The sequence below is a fragment of the Hesperophylax consimilis genome, chromosome 2 (assembly GCF_061612785.1).
Source record: "Hesperophylax consimilis isolate HC1 chromosome 2, BYU_Hcon_1.0, whole genome shotgun sequence".
Taxonomy (NCBI): Eukaryota; Metazoa; Arthropoda; class Insecta; order Trichoptera; family Limnephilidae; genus Hesperophylax; species Hesperophylax consimilis.
Window position 1 is genome coordinate 37553144 of NC_142837.1, and position 27177 is coordinate 37580320.

Genomic DNA, 27177 nt, shown 5'->3' on the forward strand with positions numbered 1-27177 from the left:
CGACTGGCCGATCTTAGAACTAACACCCGCTACCCCCCCTTCCCGCGAAGAAATATTATAAACAAATACCTCACATGTATTCACTATACAATACTATACATGTTGGTTACATAACTCGATAATGGGTTACAGGAGCCGGAGGCCGCCCCTTTACGTAACAAGATATTCATTCATTAATTCTTCAGAAAGCTGATTACTTCAATGATCGTTTCATGCCGTGAAAAAGATAAGGATTTTCAATCCATATTTACGACAACATACTTACAAAATCAACTTCTCAACGACGAAAACATCAACGAATACCTACAGTTGGACGACACCAAAACACTTTCTGTGTAAATTCGTATTATTGTTTTAGTGCAGTTCTCTTTGTTCTTCGAATTTGGTATAAAACAGACGATTTTAAAGCGCATTGTTATAACTTTGAACTCTCGGTTTACGCGTCACTGTCAATTAATAAAAAACGTCGCCAGTCTCGCGCTCGACAAGCACACAGCGAATTTATCGGGTAAGTGTGTACCTCCACTAAGTATTTTTAGTAGGTATGTAAAGTTAAAATTTCAAAAAAAAGTTATTTATCTTTTTTGCTACTAGCATCATGTAGAATCACCTCCTGAAGTTACTGCACTTTTATCCCGGACACCCTGTATATCCGAAAAGATTTAATAGATAGGTATTCCCAGTATTAAATCCTTTGTCTTACCTACCCATTGTACCCTTCCTAAAAATGTCACCATGACCGGAATAATTGTTACAAGAAGAAGATGTCAAAAATTACCTTTCAATAAATCTGTAAAAATTAATACATATGACGCAACGGATTGACGTTGGTTAGCCTCTTACCTTTACAATCGTACTCAAGCTGTAACTGTTCAAGGGTTTTGCTCTTGTTTCGTGCCCGTAACCTCAGGAGTACCCCAAGGATCTCACCTTGGCCCTCTTTTATTTAATATTTTTATGAATGACGTTAGCAAAATTATCCGTAATTCTCAGCTATACTTATATGCTGATGACAAAAATATTTTGAGATGCGGTGTGGAGGGTATTTTTTGAGGAAAGGAAGGACATGAAGTTCTGGAAAAGATATGAGGGTTGGGCAGGAATCTAGGAATCAGTGTGTCCAGGAATGACGGACATATGAATATATCCTTTCCACTGCAGCGCAAGTTGGAGAGATCTAAGGGACTTCCCAAACCAACCACTCCCCAAGCCAGCCTCTCCCGATCTGATACGCCACACATTGGTGGACAGAAGCATCCTGAACACACCTCACCTGATGAATCAGGGGTGACAAGCGGAACCCAAATTGATATAACCCAAATATATTCCAATCTGGGTTAATCTTATGTTCCATAAGCTCAGACTTAATGTTTTGAGGAATACTGTCCATCGATCTTAGCGGAAACGTAGTAATTATTTGTCCCATATTATAACAGCACTTGATATCGTTTTGGAACTGGTCCTTCCATGGTTTTGCAAAAGGCTTACCCCAGCTGCACAAACGCCAACTTATTTATTTATTTATTTTATTTACTTATTTGAAAGAAAAAAACAGCTTTTACATAATATATAATGATAGATATAAATATACAAGTTAACTGAAGTCAAGCCACAGAAGTTTCTTCTGCTAAAGTTCATCGGAAATGAAGTTTTAATATCTTAATACTAATTTGGTGTTAAAGGAAGAGAAGACGAAGAGGATAGGAGATGCTGCCGATACATTCCATACTCTCATATTAATAATCGATCGTACGCATTACTTCATATCGATATTTCTTTAGGTTATTACCAAAAATGTCAATGCATTATGATGCACTGTAGTTTCAATATCAAAAATCAAAATTTAAGTTTTGTATTAAAGAGGCCACGCAGCCGTTCCTCCTTAGTCATATTTTCAACTGATGGGCCAAATAATTATTTGTATATCAGCGGTTCCAATCTGCTAAAGAGATCATATTACGTTTGGGCAAGTGTTGGGAAATAAGAAATTCTTTTCTTTAACACGAAACAGTGGCGAAATTTTAATTAACTTATGCTTATTACAATTTCTCGAGGCCTTTGCTATCTAACGAAATCCCACCAACCAGCAATTAAGAGATACAACATGCTTAGATATCGATAAATTCCTTACTATTATTTTATTACCAGAAATTACTATCCAATTAGCCCAAGACTTTATGGAAAAAAATTTCTCACAAAATAAAACTGTTCGTAAAACAATTATTTTTTGGGCTTGTGGCTTGTGGCTCTGAGGAACAAACCAAATTGTGCATAGCGCGAGAGGCGGCTTAACCGTCCCATTTCAGGTTATTTGTCAATAAATGAATCTGACAGTATACAGGCAACTCGCATTGTAAACTTACTATTTAGTCCTCGAAAGTCTTGTTGGCTTCAAGTGGTTGGGAGCAGTTGCGGTATTCACGTAAAAATATGAATATCTTAATTAATCCTTCTTGAAAAATGTATATAGCACAATTTTATGAAATAAATCTTGAGTGGGCTAATTATATCGTTTCATGCAACGTTTCAATTCTGACTAGTGTTCTTTCATCGGGGCAAAATGCGAAGTATTCGATCCTGATAATTACATTCATTAATAGAAATAAAAGAAAGTAAGATGATAATTAGGTAAGATGGTAATCTAATGTATAAACTTATATTACCCATGCACAGGCTGCACCTCAGTGGGTTCCCTTTCCTGTTATTATAAAACTTGTAATGTCAAATATATAAATTGGGAAAAAATAAAGGAAATAAAAAAAAATAAAAAAAAATGTATTAATTCCACACGTGGTGGGGTATGTTTTTTGAATATATGATCAGACTCGAAATTTAATAAAAAAATTAATTCAGGTGTTTTTTTTTTCAAAATATTATCAATACCGTTAAATACTTCGACCACTTTAATTTTGCTTAAATCAGGACTAAAACAAAGGTGAAATGAAGAAAATAATATCGTGAATTCCTTTGGACGGCATTCCATTTTTCTTTACCGCTTTATTTTAATATGAATTTTATAATTCCGTTTATAATTATTTTTCTTTTTCAATCTTCCTTTGTGGCCTCTATAAATTCTTCGGTTTTTGAAATAACAGATTTGTAAATAATTTACCTTTGTTTATTTGAGAGAGCTAGCAGGCTTATAACGATTAAAGATTGCTTAAATATTTGTTTCACAAACCTTTCAAGTTTAAGCGGAGATGTATATTTTAATCCCCTCTAAAAAACCAGCACGTGAAAATAAAATTAAAAGAAAATTAAAAAGGATGCCATTGGGAATTTTATGCGAGTCCCAACTACTCCCAACCATCTGGAGTTAGTTAGACTATAGCACCTCCAATTGGGATATATAGTGAGGCTAAAGGTAGTGGGAAAGGTACGTACATAGATATTCAGATCTGGTCACGAAATACGTAAAAGTCATTTCTAGCAAACGTTTCAATTCTGAATGGTGATCTTATACCAGGGCGATACTGAGAGTATCTTCCAATCTGGAACTTGCCACAAGTATACTATACAGGGTGTATCGGCAAGTACCCGACAAACTTTAACCAGCTATTCCTCAGCACATTTGGAGTAAAAAATGTTATGGGCGCTTTGCTCTCCGGTATCATTTTTTTCCATTAAAAACAAAAAATAAATAAAAAATCCACACTCCGTCACTGTCATTTGCATTGTTTTTCGTGCTCAACAGCTGTTATTAGCAAGTGTGTCAAAAAGTGTCCTCGCTCTTTCGTACACACCAAATAATAATAGCTAAAAATGAGACGAATGGTGCCGTGCCATTTCGTTGTGATTGTAAAAGCGCGCCAACATAGGTACGTACGTACATTATTCAACGAAACTCGAACAAAATATTGCCAGATGGGTTTTCAAACTTTGACAAAGGATAAAACATTGGTGACATGTGGTGAAAATGTGAATAGTAAATTTTTTATTAAAAAAAATGTTACCGGACAGCAAAGTGCCCATAACATTTTTTACTCCAAATGTGCTAAGGAATAGCTGGTAAAAGTTTGTCGGGTACGTGCCGATACACCCATATTATTTTGAATGAATAAACTGTGAAATAGCACAAATTCCTCAAATAAAATTTATTGTGCACTCATTGGAGTGCTGGTGCACAGTCGTTCATGTGTGGTGGATATATGTAACGATAGATATAAATTACTGAGGAAAACCTCATGTACGTAAAAATACCTGGGCATCACTATAGAAAGTAATATGAAATTTATGAAACACTTAGATAACTGTGAAAAATTTATTATTATTAAAAAACTTTATTAATTTATTATTATTAAATAACTGTGAAAAATTTATTATTAGAAAATCAAAATGATTTTCTTTGCTCTTGTACAATCAGTGTTGCAGTATTGTGTAATTGCATGGGGCAGCATTTATAAGACTAATTTGAATCCGAAAATAATAAGCAAAAAATGATTATTAAAGTTATTCTTTAAAAACCAAGAGATTTTCCAACAAGTGAACTATTTGATAAATTTAAGATCCTACCGGTTTTAAAATTATTTGATAGATGTGCTATTTTAAAAGTTTTTAAAGAATCTGAAATGTCCTCAACGAGAAGCTTAAGACCTAGAACATCTGGGAATATAAATGTACCTAGATGCAACACGACAGCTGCACAACACCATTATGAATACTTAGGCCCTAATAATTTACCAGATATAATAAAATGTCAAAAAAAACTACTTAAAATCAAACTGACATTACTTTTTTTACAGAAAATCTACACAATGATCGACGATTTTCAGATATACACTGTTACAATTTATTTATGTATTGTTATTTTTTTACTGTTGTCTTTTTAATACTTAGATACTGTATTTTTGTTGTAATAACGATGCCTACTATTTATGACCACCTTAACTATTTATAAATATTATGTATTTAATTAGTAAATAGACTATCTCCCCAGTTAGACCCGACATTTTTCTACTAACTGGGTAATTGAAATGTTCAAATAATATGATGTATAATAAAAATTATCCTATATTTACTTTAATTATACAAAAAAAATTAAAAAAGGGACAAGAAATCTATCATAAGCATATTCCCAAGAATAGCTCGAATAGATTTTTTATTGTGAAATATATTTTAGCATACGAATGTTTTTATTCTGTATTTGAAATTTTTACTGTTTTTTGTTTTGTTTTTGTTCAAACGAAATAATACTCCTTGTAAAATTTTTGTCATTTTTCAAAGGTAAATATTTTTATATTTTACCATTCGACAAATATGCTGACATAATTTAGCACTTTTACAGTCAGTCTTGTAAGTTTTTCCCCGTTTTTCTCGGACAACTTTCGTAGGGGTTGAACCGCATTTCATGTATATGGTCATCGGATAACGTTCCAGACAACCCCAAAAAGAGTAAATCAGATGAACTTTACTGCAGGAGTCGCCTGAACCATGTTTTAGAAGCACATGGCTGCGTTCAATAAAGTACGACCTTCCATTTTAGAAAATCATTTTTTAAAAACTTATAAAATATTTTAAGACGTTGAAATACTTAAGCAACTCAATATTTTATCATAGAATATATTGAAAACTGCTGACATCGTTCTTTTTCTTCGTCATTTTCTTTTCAGCTTTTATTGAAAATGCGAGGAAAACCTGCGTTGCGGTCCAGACAAACAGACAGACAGATTATAAGCTAAAATATTCCTAATGTAGGCAAGGATGGACGATCTTTGAGTTTTAATTCTAATTCTGATGAAGGGTTGAGGCATGAAACTGGTTGAGACACGAAACTGGTTGAGGCACGAAACTGGTTGAGGCACGAAACTGGTTGAGGCACGAAACTGGTTGAGGCACGAAACTGGTTGAGGCACGAAACTGGTTGAGACACGAAACTGGTTGAGGCACAAAACTGGTTGAGGCACGAAACTGGTTGAGAAAGGCAGGAATCCGATCTAACTGAATCTCGTCTGATAGACTCGTTGTCGATGACAAAGCATTCTATCGACTATTAGTGGCACTTATTTACACATTTTAATTTCTGAAATTGGACGACATTAAAGCCGTTAATATATGAAATAAATATCTGTCTTAGGGCCCGTTCCCACTTCCGTTTTCAAATCGGAGGCGGGTCCCGTTTTAAAAACGGACGGCCAATGGCCCTGTTCACACTACCGTTTTAAAAACGGATCCGTTTTAAAAACGGACCATACTCTACGAAAAAAAATAATTGTCGATTCAACAAAAACATGTTATTTGCTCATTATTCAGTAATGGTGCGCAATGGACGACGATGAAGCTCTTGTTGTCATGTGGTACTTATTAAATAGAAGGAAAAAAGTGAAAAGAAAATTTTGAGTACACCCAATCATAGCCGAATGATTTTCTGTAGGAATTTTCCAAGTGTTAATTGGTGAGTTAAGAAGTGATGAACTAAAGTTCTTTAATTATTTTAGAATAATAATGAATGGATTATTTATATAGCGCCGTTTTCACCATGAAAAATCACCTCAAGGGCGCTTAATGGCTTAAGAGAATGTCTATCACTTCCTTTAACCATCTACTGGAATGAGTTTCAGAGAGCTTAACATATCAAAATACAAAATTGAGAAAGTGCATTTGTCCTGAAGAAAGGCTATCGATATTTTAAAGTATGAAAACAATAAACACTCAAATATTTTTTATTATGTGTTTATTTAACTAATACGCTCTTCCGTGCATCTCATTAAAGCTTTAAAATTTAAAAAAAAAGTAAACTTAAGTAAAATAAAATAAAAATTTTGATGTACAAAAGTTGTGTACACCAAGTGTTTTGTTTTTATTTAGTTAAAGATAAAATATTACCATACTCTTTCTTCGACCAGTGGTATTAAATTTTCGGGATTTATTTCCTTATCCATTATTGTAGTTTTGATTTATTTACTTAACAAAATAACCAAATACAAGCACGCAGCGTGCCTGCTTCCTTGCGACAGGGAGCGGGCGGGGAGGGGTCGGGGTTTGGCGGGGACTCTGCCGGAACGACTGGACGACAAGTGTGAACAGCTCCATACAACACTATGAGCGAGCGTGTGCCGACACGATTTGAAAACGGACGCGCTGCGTAGGCGAGCCATCCGACAAAAAATGTCGGATCCGTTTTCAAATCGTGTCGGACAAGTGTGAACAGCTCCATACATCCACTACAGCCACTAGGGCATCCGATTTTAAAACGGGACCCGCCCCCGATTTGAAAACGGAAGTGGGAACGGGCCCTTACTCAACCAGATTTTGTATCAGTTGTAAGTGTTGAATCCAGTCCCTGGGGAGAATGGTTCATCCTCAGTAGAAAAAAAATTAGAAAAAAAAAATCATATTTTTTATCAATTATATGTATATTCATAAAAATAAATATACAATCGCAAAACGAACTTTTTTATTGGTTTTAATTTTAGAGTGTTCAACTGTGTGCTAAAAAAATTTCATTTGAAAAAAAAATTAGGTTAGGTTAAGTTTCTTTGATCTGTGTAATTCTACACTTAGAAAAATGAGTATTGCAAATCTTTCCAAACTATTGATAATACGGTTAAAAACGGGATTGCATTCCTGATATATCGGAATACGTGTTCATGCACGAGCATTGATAATCTTTAATGATGAAATGCGAAAATATTAGAATTTTCATGAACACGTGTTCCGACGTCATGATAATATATTCGTCATTTACTAAAATCTATTAATTCATTCGTTAATGCCCGAAATCCTGTTCTTAAATCGGATTACGAATAATTTGAAGAAAATCTTAATAAATTTTTCTCTATGTAGAAGGAATAATCTTTCCGTTTGTTATAATGTCCGTGTGTAATTTGTAAGTGAAACTCACACCCTTGTAATAAATTCGTCCATGTAACAAAATACCGTAATTCACACTCGCGAGTCCAAAAAATGATAAAATAACTAATAAAAAAACGCTTTTTGGCAGTTCCATCCGTTGCGTTAAAAACGGCCATCAATTCCGTTTCAACTGACAGTGATGTTGACCGGGAAAAAGTGCTGTATTTAGCACAAATTCGCACAATGGTCGAGATTGTGGAACACTGCGTTAACCGGCCTAGGGGAGATAGTAATCTCCGTCCGATGTAGCCAAAACACCACCTACAGGCAGGCAAACTTCTATTGGATACTCAAAAAAAATGATGTCGGGAATATATATTTTTTTTAATTTTTAAAGCATTTTTTTTCTGGAAAACCACATTTACCCCTTGGATCTCCCAGCCTGACACGGTCTCAAAAGTTACGCATTCTCATTTTATTATGGTGAAAAATATGATTTAACCACTCAAGATTGGTGTCATTTATTAACCATATTATTACATTTACCATATTATTTAGTTAATACCATTCCTCCAAATATTAATATGGTAACATATAAAACTGCTTACTGCAGTTTAAAGTCAATGAATCCACATAGATTTCACCGTTTATCCTATAAATTAAAGTTCTTTAAATTTGGCACATTATGGCAAGCCATCGCTCAGAACGTTTTGGCGAACTTGGCGTAATATGCCAAAAATCGCTTGAGGGATTAAACAGTGTTATAAAGAGAGAATACTTCGCTTTCAGTTTGCGTTCAAAAAATTTCTATAATGACTCCAGAAAAAATTTAAATAATTATACCGAACTGGGAACCATTTTTGGATAACCAACACTCCTACCATAGGTCATCCCAAGTGGTTTGCTACATTTGGTGACTTAGCAGGGGCGCCGGGTTCGTCAGGTGATATTTGTTTAGATCTTGGCGGTGAATGCGTTTGCCTACCTGCTGTGTGGTGACTGGTTGAGAGACTGGTTGAGGGAGACATTTTCACCTCTTCAACCTAACCATCGCCTTGCACCGTCACTCCTGGACACATCGACTCTCCCATTTTACCCGCTTCTCATACCTTTTTCCTTTCCAGAACATACTCGTCTTCCTTTTTCTAAGACCATCCACACAGTATTCTCAAATTATAAAAAGCCCCTGAATGAACCCACCTAATGTAAAAATAAATAAAAAAAATGCGTCTGAAAAATATTTTTCAAAGTTTGCAAATTTATAAAAAAATATTTTTATTTTTAACGAAAAAAAGTGACAAAAAAAACTTTTTCAATATTTTTTTTTCAAATTAAATACATTTATTTTTTCTCATAAAGTAGTAATTACAGTTTACACGGTAAAATTTACTTGAAAATATTTTCGAAATGCGAAAATATTTTCTATGGAATCTGTATTCTGATAGTTCCCCTGAGAGAAGTACATTTCAAAATGTAAGAGGCTTTAGGGGTTGAAAAAGTAAAAAATAATGTTTCTACAAAAAATGAATATAAACCAAATCGTTGAATTTCTCCTCAATTTGTTATTATTAATAATATTGATTAGTTCATCTGGTATTAAAATTCAGATTATTATTTACAACTGAAATATGGTTACAATTTGTCTCAACAGATGACAATACTCGGATGTTGTAACTTACATTACAAATAATGTTATATTGAATTAGTATCCATCAAATTTATAGCTGACAAAGTTGTTCAAGGCAAGTTGTGACATCAATTATGTTGACTTAGCCCGATTTCTATTATGGGGCTTCGTCGTCTTCTAAAATTATACTAGTTAAATAACTTTATTTAGAAACGTATTTGGAGTAATCAATAGTTTATACAGACACTTAAATGTCAAATATTTAAAATCTGAAAATCCAAACACCGGGCTTCCAAAATAGCTGTTCCTCAGTTGGTTTATTGACGTTTTAAAAACTAAAAAACGTTGTACTCTTGTCTTGAAATTTGCACAACTTTTTTGTTATGTTTTTTTAACCCAACTTAACTGTTTTCAGCTCTTAACAACAATTTGATTTTGAGCTATAGCACTTTGAAACTGAAATTTGTTGCATTCAAATATATATTCAGGACTGCCCACACATTTTCTATAGGATTCAAGTCGGGCGAGTTTCCAGGCCAGTTCAGGGTATTAATCTGTTTGTTTTTTAGGTATTCTGTGATAGATTTGGCTTTATGATAGGGAGCAGAGTCTTGCATGAATATAAACTTCCTATTAAGGAACCATTCTGCTACCTGTGGGATCAGTTTTTCCTCCAGAACTTTCTTATACTGATCCTGACGCATAGTTCCTTGGACGATGTACAGCCTTCCAGTCCCTTTACTGCTGATGACGGACCATATCATCACTGAAGCAGGATGCTTTACACGTTCCACAATGCAGTCTTCATTGCATTTTTCATGAGTCTTTCGCCGAACAAACTCAGTTTTATCTTGGAGAATCTGTATTGACGACTCGTCCGAGAAACAAACCTGCAAGAAATTGTTTTTGTATAAATGTGTAAAAAACGATACTCTAAGCATGTGTATTCTTGTATTAGGGTTATTCAAACCTTGCTCCAGTCTTTCTGTGTCCAGTGTCGATGCTCCTTGGCCCAGGCCAGACGTTTGGCCTTCATGGCAGGAGTGAGTTTTGGTTTTTTTAGTGGCCGACAACATTTCAGTCCCAATTCTACAAATCTTCGCCTGAGAGTCCGCTCTGATATTTGTACTCCATTATCATTAAGAATTTGTTTTATGACAAGCCGTGGCTTTCGACGGTTTTCAAGTGTAATGCAACGTATTTCTCGCTCAGTTCGAGGTGTTGTAATGCGTTTTCGCCCGCATTTACCGACTCGATCCTCCTTGATCGGTATTTCGGCGTCCACTTTTTGCTTGATATTACGCACACTGGACTGTTATACATCACACAAATCAGCAATTTGACGCTGGGTATATTGACAATGCCGTAACATTGTCAAAATCTGTGCTTTTTTCCTTGGTGTGAGGTCAGCACACTTCCCCATATCTGTTAATAAACATTTTTAGGTTAGTTCGGTTGACAACCAATAAAAAAACAAAAAAAAAACAAAAACTAACTAAAACATGATCACAATGTATTGATCGAGTACTAGAATAATTCTTAATGTAAAAAAATCGAACACTTACTGAATAATAAGTCGATAACACTGAAGCCAAGATTTTTTTCGAAGACTTCTCACAAGCCAGCACAGTAAAATTTTCGACATGTACTGATACTAGCATCCGCCATTTTGATAAAAAAACATTTATGTGTTGCCACACTGATGAAAGTGTTGCCAGATATAGTGGCTAATCAGTAAATTGAAAAACCATAACATTTTTCCAATAATAAATTAATTATAGCCACCACTTTCACAGATAGCGACGTTTTTTTGTTTGAGTATAATAATTTGGCCACCCACTGTATGTTTCTAATCAAAGTAAAAATTTCACTAAATCAATTGGTTTGTTGAAATATTAAAAACTAACGGACGTTTTACGTTCTACACTTTTTTTTGTGCAATTTTGTTGGCCTAACCTAACAGTTTTCAGCTCGTAACATCTATTTGATTATGAGCTTTGGCATTTTGAAACTGAAATTTGTTGGTTTAAAATGTGTTTAAGTTGTTAAAATAAATTCCAAAGTTGGATAAGAAAAGTATTAATAATTATGACATGTGTTTCTAATTAAAGTTTTAAGATATTCTTTTATAACAAAACTGTGTTATTATTAGAAATGGCCATATTTATTTTTACAAATTCTAGATTATCGTAAACAGGTGCCAACAAAATTAAAATAAACTATCCAAAAACGTGAAGCTAGCAGTCCACAGTGGAGTGCTGGTACCTACCCTAAAGAATGTTAGTGAGGCATTGAACTGGCAGAAGAAAGATGAAAGTAGACTGAATGCTGCAGATATTAGATCCCTGAGGCGTAAGTGTGGTAAGAAAAGTGGAGATTGGCAAAGAATGCAAGGCTGATATAAGTGTGATGAGTAAGACTAAGAAATTGACGATTAGGTGATTTGGGCATGTAGAGCGAATGTACGAAGAAAGGAGTGCGAGAAGAACATTTGACGCTAATATGAATGGAAGAAAAAGTTGGGGACGTCCGAGGAAGACATGGAACGATCAAGTGAACCTAATAAGTCAAGAGTCAGAATAACGGAAGAGACACACCCTTAGTAGATGTGAATGAAGCAAGGAGTGTGTGCCAAGACCAAACTTTAGTCTTCTCTGCCTATCCCTGCGGGGAAACCGCGTAATGGTTAGTTAGTTAGCGTTATCAAGTCGCCACAAGACTCTAATAACGATTTATTAGAGTCTTGTGGCGACTAGGACTTCTTGGGTTCGTCATTAGTACATGCAAGCAGTTCAATAACCAAGATGCTACGTTAGCATTGTTCGATGGCATACTGAGAAGCATTCTGGAGTATGCGAGCAAGGTTTGGGCACCGTACCACCAGAAGTACATTGAAATGATAGAGCAAATCCAGAAGAAGTTCCTTAGGTATGTCTATATGCGGACGCATGGAACCTATCCTAGGTTCATGCACCATATCGACTTACTTGAGGAAACTAACTCTGTGAGTCTGGAAACTAGGCGGAAAGCAAGCCTAGCCATTATATCTTTCAAAATTTGGAACAATTTTATTGATAGCCCATTCCTCTTGGGATGCTATGATTTATATGTACCAGACCACTACAGCCGAAGTCGATACCATGACTTATTCAGAGTACCAAAATGCAAAACCGACGTCCTGAGGCAAAACCGACGTCCTGGCAAAGCAAAGCATGACCAGGGGAGTGGTGCTGTTGAAAGAACTAGCAAAGAATTTGGATGTAAATGACTGTTCTCCAAATGACCTAAAACAATTAATGAAGAGTCACTCATCCAAATGCTGATATGATGTAAAATTGTACTGTATGTAAAATTGTACTGTAACTGCAATGAATGTTCTGTTGTACAATAAAAAAATTAAAAAAATTTGCTCAAAACTCACATTTGAATTAATTTCGATGAATACCTAACTTTGATATTTACTTTTTGTAGACGGATGCCCGCGGGATGTAACTTAAGAATATTTAATATTAATAAAAACAACAGTTCCTTCCCATTAAAATATTTTAGGTAAAACGTTTCGGAAGTATAAAATTAGGGGTAAGCAATTTATTTTATTTTTCTAGACGGTAAATTACTAACTTCCCCGGGGATTCAGTCAGAAACATCTGAGAAGACCTTAATAAATACGTTTATCATAATTAATTAAAATATACCCCGCAGAATGATTCATTTTCCAGTGCTAAAGCAAATTCAACCATAGTTCCGTCGAATACGCAGGACCGAGCGCCGAATATTTTTTTACACGCTTTCTTCACTTACGTCGTTAAGAATTCGATTTTATTTTCAAACATTTTGTCCTCTACATGAAAATAAGAAGCCCTGAATAGAGCATTCGCAAATATCATATAATATTACTAATACACACGTCAAACTCCGGTGAAATAGTGTCAATTCCAACAACTATAGCCGCTAGAGGGAGCTAGTGTAGCATGTTGACTTTATTTAGTATTTGGTGGCGGTGTTTTGCGCTTTCTAATTTGTATTTTGATCAAAATTGTTTTTTTTATTTTTTTTTTTAAAATTGGGCTCCGTTGTTCAGTTTACGAACAAAAAGCAAAAATACCCCCAAATCGCTTTTAAAGAAGCCAAAAAACGTTGACAGGTTATGATAGTTGGTGAAATGATTTAGTTAAATCCTTACAAATAAAATGTTGTTGATAAACCATGAAAATATAATTATAAAAATTGTGAATTTAATTCTTCAAAGCTGTGTTAGTTCCATGTAGCATTTTGTGTATATTTTCGAAAAAGTAATGTCCAATGACTATTACCTAGACCATAAGCCGCGAGGATAGAGAGGCTTTTCAACAATAACTCTTGGGTTTTCCGAGCCCCAGATGCGACAATTTTGCTTGTTGACGAATCCACCGAGGTGGAAATGGGCCTCATCACTCAAGATGATTTGAATTTGATTCACTAAAGTGAATTTTAATCATTTCAATGCGTTGTTGAAGCGTGTATCGTTCCATTTTTATTAATGGCGTAGTTTCTACTTGTCAAATGTAAAAAAATGACAGCTTCAAAAGTAACATCTACCGAAATAGTGGACTATTCAAAATAACACCTCTTATTAGAAAACCCTGTACTATATACTTATACATTAGTAATATGAAACTGCAAAGAAAGAAGCAAACATAGATTTTTACAACACAGATAAAACAGACACAAAGCACTTAAGATTATCTGTTGAATCTTTACTGTTAATAAAGAACACAGAATTGAATCCTATTGTAGCTTTACCAGCCCTTGTCCCGTTCAGCTCGTTAATTTAAATCTAACCGCTCCGCAACCAGCGCTGTCTCGTGGTAGTGACTTCTCAGACAACCACTAGCCCACACTGCTACTGTAGTGTACTATGCAATTAAATCTCTCGTATCGCGGACTGCATTCACTGCTTTGGCCTGGCTTAACCCAACCACGATAACCTCTGACCCGCTGTTTTAAATGATGTTATCTTCATTTTGTTCAAAAACTTTTGTAGCTGGCACTCCGTGAAGGCAATTGAATCAACCGGATTTGATTTTATCCAGCAATTCATAATCTAACATAAAGAGGAAAATAACGACTAACAGCAAATGACCCAGTGCCTTAAATGGTGTTGTTTCCATTTCATGTATTATTTATTGTGACAAGTTTATTTTGTAAATGTAGGTACATGTTTCTACTATCGTGGTACGCGAACACCCAACGTAGGCATAAAAACACTTGTATCAATTTATTTTAATAAAATATAAATACAAAGTGTACTATCAGCCGTAGCTGAATTGTACTGTGATAACCAAAATCGCTAGACTTTGTTATTATTTTTTTATTATTTATTAATTATACGCCCATAAGAGCTTTTACAAACATTTGATAATATGAACATAACAATTCAGTGAAACAGTAATCAATATTAAAATTTGCATTTAAAATTATACAGAACCCATACAGAAGAATGGTTACTACAAAACTTAATTGTTATTATTACTGAGGTATGTTATTATAGCCTTTTTGTAACTATATTCTGTCTATCTACGATTTTTTAGTAAACATTGCCAACTGCATGCAATCTAGGTACAAGCGAGTATCTAAATGACTCAGTCCTGATATTTTTTATTGCAATTAAAAAGAGTTTCGGATCGACTAGTTCTTATAGGTATATGGAAGGTAATTAGACTTAATAAATCAGGGCTTTCTATAATAGCATTAACAATTTTATAAATAAAAATCAAGTCGGAAACAAGTCTTCTATCTGAGAGTTTTAATAAGTTTAGTTCTTTCATCAAGTGATTGTAGTTTATCGTTTCAATTGGTAGACAGAGTTTATAGTTAATGTCTCTTGGGAATTTATGCTGAATTTGTTCAATGGAGTCAGAGTGGATTTTGAAGTGAGGGGACCAGATAGAAGAATTATATTCGACTTGACTACGAACTAAAAAAGAATATAAAATTTTGAATGTTGAAATATTACGATAGTCTCTGCAATTCCTAAGAATGAAACCAAGCATTTTTAATCCTTTGTTGGTAACCGGATTCATGTGATTTTCCTTAATCTGTAGGTACTTCTATACTTATTAGCTTAAATAATGATAATAATATTTGGATGATTTGTAGATATAGCGCCGTTTTTGTGCAAAATCACCTCAAGGGTTATCCACGTGCTAATATACTCCTCTATAATCTTCCACGAGCACAAGCTCAGATTAAGGGTGTATTTTTCTTCAGTCTGTAGTTATTCCACTACCTACCACAGGCGCGGGAAACGGTTAATAGGTACATCTTATTTAAAAAACACTTATATGGTTGTTTTTCTTTCTTATCAGTAAGATAAGAATAAATAAAAAAAAATAACATTAAATGGAAAACAACACATCTTACTAGTTATAAAAAGTAATCAAAATTGAAATAACCTGTTCACTTGGCGGCCATTGTTATTGTCGTGAAATTTTTAAGGTTAGTTTTGGCGGCATTTTTTTTTCAATTTGTATTGATATTACAGGCGACTAATTATTGCTTATAATTATTTATTATTTTTTAGGTTTTTATGCCGTGCATTCTCCATATTTTATTTATTTATTTTATTTTCTATATATATATATAAATCACAAACAATACAAAACAAAATGAACCTTTGTCTGTCCAACTGAGAAGGATTCCCGTTTCAGGACAGCCAAATTGTGTATTTAGTACATAATATTCTTACAATGGAATGGCTATGCTGTCAAAACAAATTTTCAGAACATTGTTGATTGCATTCGAAGTGACAGAATGGTTTTTTTATCCTTGAAAGAATCGCAAAGATATAATTTATTAGCAGGGTCAATTTGGATAACATTAATAATTGCATTCAGAACAGATGAATGGTTTCTTTCGGGACATCACAAGTCTGAAATTCTTTCCAGGGCATTTGGAGAACATTTACAATTGTATAGTTAGAATTTCCACATTTATAAATCAGTATAAGACATATGAATCCTATAGTACTATATTTTTTGAATTTTTTAGGTGATAGAAATTACACATTACTAGACCAGAATATACTTATTTAATTCAATGACATTTATCAATAAATCATAAATATAAAAGAACATCAGAAAGTATAAAATGATCAGAAACTCTGAAGGATGACCTTCGCCGTATGACAGATGAGTTTTGTGATGAAAGGCTTTAAATCACAGTGAAAGAAAAAACAGATAAACCATAGCTGCAAGAAAATATGCAAATTATTTATGAAAACGGACATGCTAACGACATCTGGCGGAGAAAGAATTGATCCAGCTTGCTTGCAGTAGACACCTGTAATAGTTGAAATTAAATCAGGGTTCCGGGACGAAGGCAGAGAGGTCGTGAAATCGTCTAGGACGACTGGTACTTCCCCTTTCCTAGGCCTAAAAAAATAAACATTGAAGGTTGTCAACCAATAGATCTAAACAAAGAGCTATAAAATTTTGAGTAACCAATCAGTGAACGGAGAGGCGTACACCAAATACAGACAAAGGAATGAACTGTGGATCGGGCAATAAAAAAGATAATTAACGACATTTCGATTCTCACAGAAATTAGAGGTGAACGCACTTTAGGGTCAACATCGACTTTCAAGGTGACAAACTCCTGGGAATGTTTACAATAACTGAGAAATTTATGGGGTATCGAACCATTGAAATCGGGTGCTTGGAAGTTTTACAAGTTGTAAAGCGCACACACAAAAATGCAATGAAAAAAATTATAAACGCGATAGTATAAAAAAAGGACGGAAAAGCGAAGGAAAGTTACTGGCGGAATTTCAACTGTAGTGCAATTATTTATGATAGAAGGAGGGTGTCATGTTCGATAAAAATCGTACTAAAGAGAGGAGTGAGTGTTGGAAACAATGGAAATTAATCGTTATCAATTTAAGATGAAACGGACATATTGGTAAATCAATTTTGAATGAAAATCTCGAAAAAAAAATAGACATTTTAGAAAAGTGCGGCGACCGAATGGATGGATAATACAGAGATTTTAGCTGTCCTAGGGGCATGAAAATTGAGTATCAGAAGAAGACAGTAAAACTAAACATATAGCGATAGATTAGATTCAGGAAAAGTAGACATTTTACATGATTATTAGGTTAGATATATATTAGAGTTACCCAATATTACGGAGGGATCGAAACAAGATAAAAGGTTGGCGGTCTCATGTATATTTTGAAGAATAAACACTCGAAATCCGAACATGATTTTTATTTACGTTAAGGTAATAAACGATTAGAAAAGCGATTAACTTTAACGTTGGTCTTATGAAGTATTTAGATTAGTCAAAAGAGATTAAAATTAATAGGTTTGAAATTAAACTAAATTTACGAGTCTGGTACCAAAATTTTAAACATAAACAGATGTCAGTGCATATGTTTTATGTGAATCCTGGTATGAGAAAGATAGAAAATTGGGCGGAGATTGGGTCAGGCAATAAAAATGACAGATATCCCAGAGTCTAATTAGATATATCTCCCATAGAAGTGTGGAAAACTATATATTAATTAATAATAGATGAAGTATGAAATTTTCCTGGAGACCACACACATCGGGAAAAGTGGAGAAAAGATAAAAGGAAGGGTAAAGAACGGAGATAAAGAATAATCCAAGTGGAGAAAAGCGATACAATTCGAATTTATCCGTGAAATTAATAAATACGACTTGGAAAATGAGTAATTATAAGAGTTATGAGAAATGACATAAGAATCAAGAAGAATTTGTGCAAGAAAACGTCGCGGATAAAAATAAAATTCAAAGATAAAGGAAAAACTCAAATCTACGTCATGGAGATAGAAAGTACGGGTGGAAATGGAAAAGCTCATATAAGTAACAATAAAATTAAGTAGAATTTAAACAAATCGAAATTCAAAAATGCGTAGTAAAGATTTCGACATGGATTTAAACAATTTTCGCACGAGATGCATAAAATTGAGATCTGTATATATGTTATTGAGGACGGACCTATCGCGAATTGAGAAAAAAAAGGAACGCAAAATCATGAGATTCTAACTACATTTTTGTATGAACAGAGGACAAAGGGAGCTTGGGCGATTAACACAGACTTACCCGATTCGGACCCTATCGATTTGGATTTGTGAGATGGAAACTGAACACCGCCTTGAGCCGGAAAGCAGAACATCTTATGGAACCACAATCGATATTGATGGGAGGGATGTTCGGATTTGCGAGTTGGTAAAAGATAGAATTGATTACCAAAGGAAATTCAGATACGTCTTTTGGAACCTGAGAGGGGTATAAAGTGACGGTACACACCAGTTTTGGGACAGTCGCGCCGAGGAATTGAAAAGTTGTTACGTGGCAGTACTACGTCTTTGGTAGGATTAACAGTGAAAAATCTTTAAGTGTTAAATTTTAAATAAGCCCCTGGACTTAGGAAAATTTTGTGAAAAGTACAAGTGCTAGAGTCAGTGAGATTTAATAAATCAGTTTAATTTGGTTAAACAGTGAAAATAAATATAATTTAAACTCAGTGCTTAAAAGTGTTAAGTGAAGTGCAGAAAGTGATTACGGAATTAAGAATTTAATTAAAATTTAAAAATAATTATTTCATTCAAAGTGAAAACATTCAAATTAAATTTAAGAGTTTGTTATCGTTAAATTAAAGTGGATGTGCTCGTGAATTGATATTTAAAAATAGATTATAATTTTGTTTAAAATTATTAATAGTAAATACTTCATCTTAGGTTAAAAGAAACACAAAAACAAAAAAAAAAGGATTCGATAATAATAAACGTTTAAACCTTTGTTCTAAAAATAAATAGTTAGAAAAAAATTTTAATTTATTAAGAGTCGTGTTATTTAAAAGTTTGCACAATTCGGAATAAATTTTCTTATCAATTTAGATAAAAAGAAATTTAGAATTAATAAATTGTTCAGTTAAAATCCATCGTGCGTATAGCGACAGTGTTAAAAGTGTTTGTCGTTTTAACCGGAATTTTAATCATCAGTCTATCATTTCGAAAAAGAATTTGAAACAACTATCATTCAAAAGCCTAAACTAGAAAGGTGTTATTAAATCAACGGGTTTTCTGGATTAGGATTTCGTTCGGAAGAAAAATTAAATATCAACTAATTTATATGATTCAAGCGAGAATAAAATATTATATAGGAATAAATAGTCGAAAAAAAATTTATTTTGAAATTAGTTGAAAAATACAATTAATTAGGTAGGATTTCTTCATCAAGGTTGTTGTGTACTACCCGACCAGAAATACCTTGACGTGGGTGAGTTTTCCTTTTATAAATAATTTTCAGGTCCCAGGAGACACAGAAGGGCTGTGAAGTGGAAGTATATCAATTGAATATTAAATTAAAACAACAAAACAAAGAATTACACATTAATATATGTATATTGTATATTTGTATATATATTTATAAATATAAAATAAAATATTGTATATAAAGAATATATATATGAGTAATGTAATTATATATATGTATTTTATTTATTAATCGAAACATCGAAATGGTAGCGATTTTTAATACCTACCCGAGGACATATCTATATTATTGAAAAAGAAAATATGTATTTATTAATATTCAAGACCATGTAGAATCATATACCTTATATTTATTTATTAATATATGTAATCTTATTTAACATATTTTGATAATCGAGACATGTGTACTTATATATGTATATTTATTCTTCAATTAAACCTAGTAAGTTTACTAAATTCGGAAAATGAAAAATAGTTTAACTTCAATAAAGGATTTAAAAATATCTTAATTAATAGTGCACAATAAAAGTAAAGAGGCACAAATGACTTCTAAGGAATTTTAAAATAAACAAATCTCACATTTAGGTTAGTGTGTCAGGAGATGTTTATATTATTTGTTTACAAAACAAAGGATCACTGGAGAATTGGGTCAACCGCATAGTTTGAAAACGACCTTGGCCATAATTAGTTAGTCACAAAGGATTTTATTAATTACCCGAAACAGCTGGAAGATGCGTGTTCTCAAATACTTATCAATCACAAACGACAATTGAGAAATCACGGGTTAGCCAGATTTATATCAAAAAATTACATGAAACATTTGAATACCATTGATTAGATAATCGCACAGTTTTTATTAGTTACTTGAAACAGCTGGAAGATGCGTGCTTACAAATACCTATCAATCACAATCGACAATTGAAAAATCACGGGTTAGTAGGATTATATCGAATAATTATACGAAACATTTGAATATTATTGATTGGGTGCTCATACAGAACCCCATCAGTTGCCTGAGACATTTGAGAGTCGATTACTCTCTAATGTGGCAATCAACTACTTGAAACAATTGGAAAATCACGGGATAGGATGAACAAAATTAATGTTGAAACCTGGAGGTAAAATTTAAAACAAATACAGTTCATCAAACAGGAGGCAGTGGTCGCTCCTACATCAAGACCATTAACCAAACCAAATAGAGATGACGATTCTCTTAAATAAAAACGTCAAAACCAAACAAACAAAAGCCTGGAGTTCGATAGCTCTCCAAAACAAACTATCAAATATGACCTTATTCTACTAGTATTTATTAGTATCACCTTATTAGTACGTATATATTCGGTTACCAGACCTAGAGCTTCGCAGAGTTCTTGGCGCGAGATCCGAGCTCGGAATGCGAGGTAGATAGCCTCGTATTGCGAGTTATAAACCTTTCCCAAACTGTATGTATACATATATTTATTCGTATGTACTGTTTACTGGAGAATGCGGACCTGCATACAGCTTGCATTTTAGGTCTTATAGACCACCCTCGCATTTTCTTTTAAACGTGGAATGAGGATTCACGACCCGTAAGTCCACACCAACCGTGAGTATATGATTGTATATAGGACGAAACCGGTTCGCCCTAAGTAAATTGTAGTCCAAGGAGGAGTCGGAATTTGGGGGTATCGGGACTCGAGGGGAAACTTGAAGGCAGTACATGATGACGTGGAAGGCTTTTTGGGACGAGATAACTTAGGTATCAATCAAAGAGCCGTGTCAAAGGATTGTGCAAATTTCTTGTTGACTCACGATCATCTCGTTTACTTGCAGGAGGATTTGGAGCCAAATTATGCCAGCAAATGGGCTATTCCGAGTTCGTCAAATATGCAATTAACTAATTACATTAACCTACTAAATCAATCTTTACATGTACCTTATAGCAGCAGAATCATAAAGGAGTGGCGCCACACAGACACAAGAGTTTACCAAAATCAATTTTACTAACAATTAACCATTTGAGTTATATCAAATTACCTGTCCAAATAAACATGTATAATATCTTTTAGCAGCGTTTAACTACGATTTTGTTAGGGTGCAGGGAATCAGAATAATTACAATAGGAAAGTTAGCTCATTCAGGGAATTCATTTAAGTCTAGGTTTGCAATGGAAAGACCAATTAAATTGTGAAACTCAACACCTCGGTCAGAACCAAGGGGGTTACCACAAAAATGAATGTAATTAAAATCCTATATCATAAATCAAAAAAATTACACAACGTTTGATGGAATTTAATTACAATATAAATACGGGTATATTTGCGTTCAAGATCGTAAATAACGTATTAATTAGTTAAGTACATATGTCTATAAAGATATATAGTACAAGAGAGCTTTAAGTAGCTTTCTGTAGATATCAAGGAAAAGGGTCCAATTTTCATGGAGGCTTATGTGTTGTAGGGGAGGAATTTTCCATCCCTGCGAACACAAATGCAAAGCCTTAGAAAAAAAATTTAAATATCGGTCATAGCCAAGAGAGAAGAAAATTTTATATTGTTTTAAACAAATAAAAATAAAAGAAAATGGTGAAAAGGCGAAATATTACAGTTTTCAATTTTAATATTTCGAATATTTATTTATTAAATGGCTAGTCATTATTATACAGTAATCGAAATAAAACCGCCCAAAAGATTCGCAAATTTAAATAATAACAACAATGAAGATCAAGTATTAGGTTATTTTTGTTCCTAATACTTGATTAGGAACAAAAATAACCATTTTTAAACTTGAAATAAAAACTGACTTTAGATCCTTATCTCTATATTGAGATGATGTTTTGGACAGCGTTTCAGTCACATCTGCCCTGATGCTGTAGAGAGAGAGATGGAGAACGTCCGTGTAAATTAATTATTTTGTAAGAATTGTTATTTTTATTTCCAGTGCCGACGGTGAATACGTGGTCACCACGATGACCAAGGCTGTCCTTCAGCACTCCGGCAAGGTGATGTGGACTCCACCAGCCATCTTCAAGTCTTCATGCGAGATAGACGTGAGATACTTCCCATTCGATCAGCAAACCTGCTTTCTCAAGTTTGGTTCCTGGACATACGATGGAGATCAGGTATTTTATTTTAATTTCGGCAATTTATTACTGAAGATTACTCTTCTTTCACTCGTGTACCGAGATAACTCAATAATCTCCACTAAATTTTCAAATCGATTATTGAGTTATTGATTACTGAGTCTAGTCAATATAAGACTACCTACTGGACACACTTGACATATGGACTTCAATGTCACAGTTCACAATCAAATTATGAAGGAAACTGGCTAATTCTTCGCCTTTGTAATTTAGCAAACGATTATAAAAATTACAAAATTAACGTTTAAAACAAACCTTATAAATTTTTTCATGTCAAAGTATAGTAAACCATATTTTACCATTATAAATTACTAACCCTTGTGTCAAAAATGACCATTATGTTTTCCTTCTTATACAAAGCCCTCGTACTTTCAACTTTATTTATCCTATGATAACTATAATAGCCCGTGATTTTTCACGGGTTTGGGCTAACCACAAACTGAATCTATTTTTGTGTTAATCAATAAAAAAGGCTCTTAAACTGTAATTTCAATATTTTCCAACGCTTTTTAAAATTTTTCATTAACTCAATTATTTCCAACGGAATTTTTTTCCAACCACATTTTTTTTGTTTATTTATGGAACACTTCCGCTTCCCCGTAGTCTCTTTAGTATCAAGCAAGGCTTTTATAGTCGTAAAGGATGCAGCGTAAAAAAATAAATAGGAAATGGTTATTGTAATAGCACCTACCTATTCAAGCTTACCAATGGCAGTTAGTAGTAGAACTAAGGGGTTCCCTGGCTGATTTTGAAGGTTTTTGATTTTATTCATTCATGCCTTGAAGGCATCTACATTATAGATAAGTTGTTCAGGAGTACAATAATAAGTGCATAACATAGTAAGCTGAGTCAGCGGCTAATTTGGCATCGCATCTCGATACCACACGAAGAAAATAATAGGAAATGGATATTGCAACAGTACCTACTTACTCAACGGCAGATAGTAGTAGAACTAATGAGTTCCCCAACAGATTTTGTAAGAAGAAAGATTTATTTGTTCTGAATGTTGCAAACAAAATTTATTTATTTATTAATTCATGCCTTGAAGACCTTTACATTATAGTTAGGTTGTTCAGGAGTAAAATAATTAGTGCATAAAATAGTAAACTGAGTCAGCGGCTAAGTTGGCATCGCGTCTTAGGTACCAAGCGGAGAAAACTAACTGATATATATTTGGTGATCAATGATGAAGGCACGAAATAAAAGAAAGTTGTGAAGGTCACATGTGTTTTATTGATGAGTCAGTTGCCGTGACGAGGAGATGATGTAGGACAAAAGTTGAAATACTCCGGACGCTGCGGTGATGTGCTGGTCAAGCGCGGGTCAGTGAGTCGACGCCGGGCGCTGGTGACCGGGACTCGATGGAGGTCAGGCACTGGTGAAGAACGTAGGTCTTCAGGCACTCCAGTGCTGACGAGACGGCCGAAGGTGCGACGGACCTTATAGGCGGTTGAACGGGAACGGCGTGACCAGTGAGGATGCTGCGTGTCCTCGTGGTGGTCATGGTTGCGTGGAAGAAGCGCTGGTCAGAGACGCTGGAACCAGGGCGCTTGTAATCCGAGTAGTGCTTGCCAGGAACGGCGATCTGGACAAGGCACTAAGATGATGTCCCGATAGAGTCCATGGTGGTACGGGCGAAACCGGGTACGTTGTATTTCGCGCTAGTAAGAAGAGCGCGGGCGATCACTCGTTGAGCCTCGTAGACTGACGGCTGGTAGGTAACTAACTGACTGAATGACTCGCTGCGTCGGGCATATTTATACTACTCGGCCGACGGCGGCAGTAGGTAGGTGGATGGCAACTAAATCCTAGGCACTCGCACAGACTGGATGTTTCAAGAACCTTCGATAGAGTGGCAATTATGCATAGGCGGCAGACTCGTTCCTTCTGGCGAGTTCTCGTAATGTGTAAGACGGCCCGTGACGTATTGTCACCTGGTAGGCAAGTAGGTCTTGTAGTAGGTTACTTTGTTTACGATTTGAACTGCAGGTACATGATTCGGTAGTAGGTCGAGCGGGTTATTATTAATCATTTAATCTGGATTATTCTCAGACGCCACATATATATTATAATTTTGCTTTTTTTGATATTTTCAAATTATTGGTATTCCTGTTTAAAATGGAACTGCAGGCCTTTAACGAATGAATGGTTAGATTTTCTAATAACAATTTTTCACAAAAATTCTAAAATATTCGCATTTCGTCAAAATATAATAACAGGATAAACATAGCTGCGTGAACACGTGTTCCAATATATATGGGATGTTCTAAAACTTAACAGGAAACGGCCTATTAAACCTGCCTCTTCTCGACAATTTGTTGATCCACTGCGATCAAATTTCAGCATAAAATCAACAGCAACCGGAGGTGTCTCGTCTCGCGGAGTTAGACAATCCAATTTGCAGTTTCCGAATTGATTTTAGTCCAGACTCTGCAGACGACGCGACTGGCATCAATTGCAGGGTTGACACAAATACTTTTATTACCGTTCATCAATATTTTAACTTTTATTCGATAATTGAGTGATATGATTGCAAATCCCGCTCTGAAAATGTTTGATACATTCACAAAAAGTGCTAGAAGTAAATTGAATAAATATTATTTTTTTAATATTTTTCGCGAAATGTCAAAAGAATAATGGATAATTATGTTGATATTTAGCATAAAAGATATATTCAAAGAGTTTCAAACATTTTTTCGTGAAACCATGGATTTTATAAAAATTATCTTTGCTTTGTATATTTGAGTGTATTTCCGCTTTACAATAAAATCTAAATAAATGTAATATTTCTGAATGTATCCGAAAACTAAACTCTGTTTTGAAAGGTTATAAATTAAGTTTACAAATTTTATAATTAGAAAAAAATGTAATTGCATTTTTTGTTTAGTGGCTCATTTTACGTTTTTTTGTCTAAACATTGAACTAAAATTACTGGTAACGCAAAAAAACATACGCATTTTATTCCACAAATGTTTTATGAATATTATTTTATCGCCTTATATTAACATAATGAATAAAAAAATCATAATTTTTTCTTAAGTTGCGGTCTGAACCTTTGGTTTCGTATAAGTGTACAATTTAATTATTCTGTGATTAACTTCTTGATTTGAATATAAAGCGTCAATTTTTTTCTTTCTTAAACCGTTTAGACCATATTCCTCACCATAACAGTAAGGCAGATATAACTATTTCTTTCAGACCATAAGAGCTGTTGCCGAAAGCGAACAAATTGACTCTTCGGGTAATAGTTATTTGTTCCCAAAACCGAACGAATTATCCTGAGGGGTTAAAGCTACTTTTATATTGAAAATGTATTCTCTCACAATGCAATACTTAAGGTACCTATTCGTATTGCTAAATATTTTTAAGCAATCATCATTTCGCAAGTAAATCTATCAAGATCTATATACGAGTAATATCAACTGCCTTTTTGGATAATGGTCTACTGAGGAAAAGCTTTGAGATAGAGGGGTAGATTCCAAAAGCCTCGGGACCCATAAAACGTTTTAAAAAGTCCTTTATTTCCTTTCTCAAATTCGCAACTTCGTTGGGAAACCTATTTATCACCACCTCATCAACAAGAAAAACTACTCTGCTATGTTTCCCAATTTAAACTCCTTCTTTTTTCAATTAATCACTAAGGCTCGAGAGTAGAGCTGAAACCGTTATCAAATCATTTTTTTTAAATCTGGCAACCCTAAGCTGGAGGAATTTAAGGGGTTTGTCGGCCTCGTAAATCATAAGATATTTTTCAGTTCATTAAACTATTTGCCCGTTGGACTATCTTGTGAATGCAATGGGAAAGTTATTGAGAGGATGTGTTACAATTATTTACAATGATAAAAATAATATTACTATTTTGATTGCTCAACTTTTGCGAAGCTTTGTTATTACAGGTATATTTATTTGGTTATTTGTTAGGTATTCCTTATTCTATTATATATTATTCTAAAACAATTATAAATTCAATGAGCATAAGTAAATCAGGGCTGTCTGTACAACCATTTTCAATTTGAATATACATATTATTAAATCGGATGTAATTCTTCGATCTTAGTAAAGTTAAAGAGTTTTAATACATCTTTAATTTACCTTTCATCAAATAATACCTAATAGTTTATGCTTTCAATGTGAATACCGAGTTTAAAATTAAGGTGTCTAAGGAATTTATGTTGATTTTTTTCGATATATATATATATATATATATATATATATGTTATAATGGGGGGAACAGATCGAGGATATATATTTGTCTTGTTCGAACTAAAGAAGGATACACAATTTTGAAGGTTGAAATATTCATAAAGAAATTTGGAAGAAAAAAACCAAGCAATTTCATTTTTAATTGCGTTTAAA

General features: G+C 33.9%; 1 protein-coding gene across 1 annotated transcript in view; it reads left to right on the top strand.

Moving 5' to 3' along the window:
* nAChRalpha2 (nicotinic acetylcholine receptor alpha2) overlaps positions 1-27177 on the top strand; it is a 342153-nt gene that overhangs the window by 270237 nt on the left and 44739 nt on the right. Inside the window, exon 4 of the mRNA XM_089642553.1 lies at positions 22620-22800. Within this exon, the coding sequence (XP_089498679.1) occupies positions 22620-22800 (181 nt within the window). The remainder of the gene's footprint in view (positions 1-22619; positions 22801-27177) is intronic.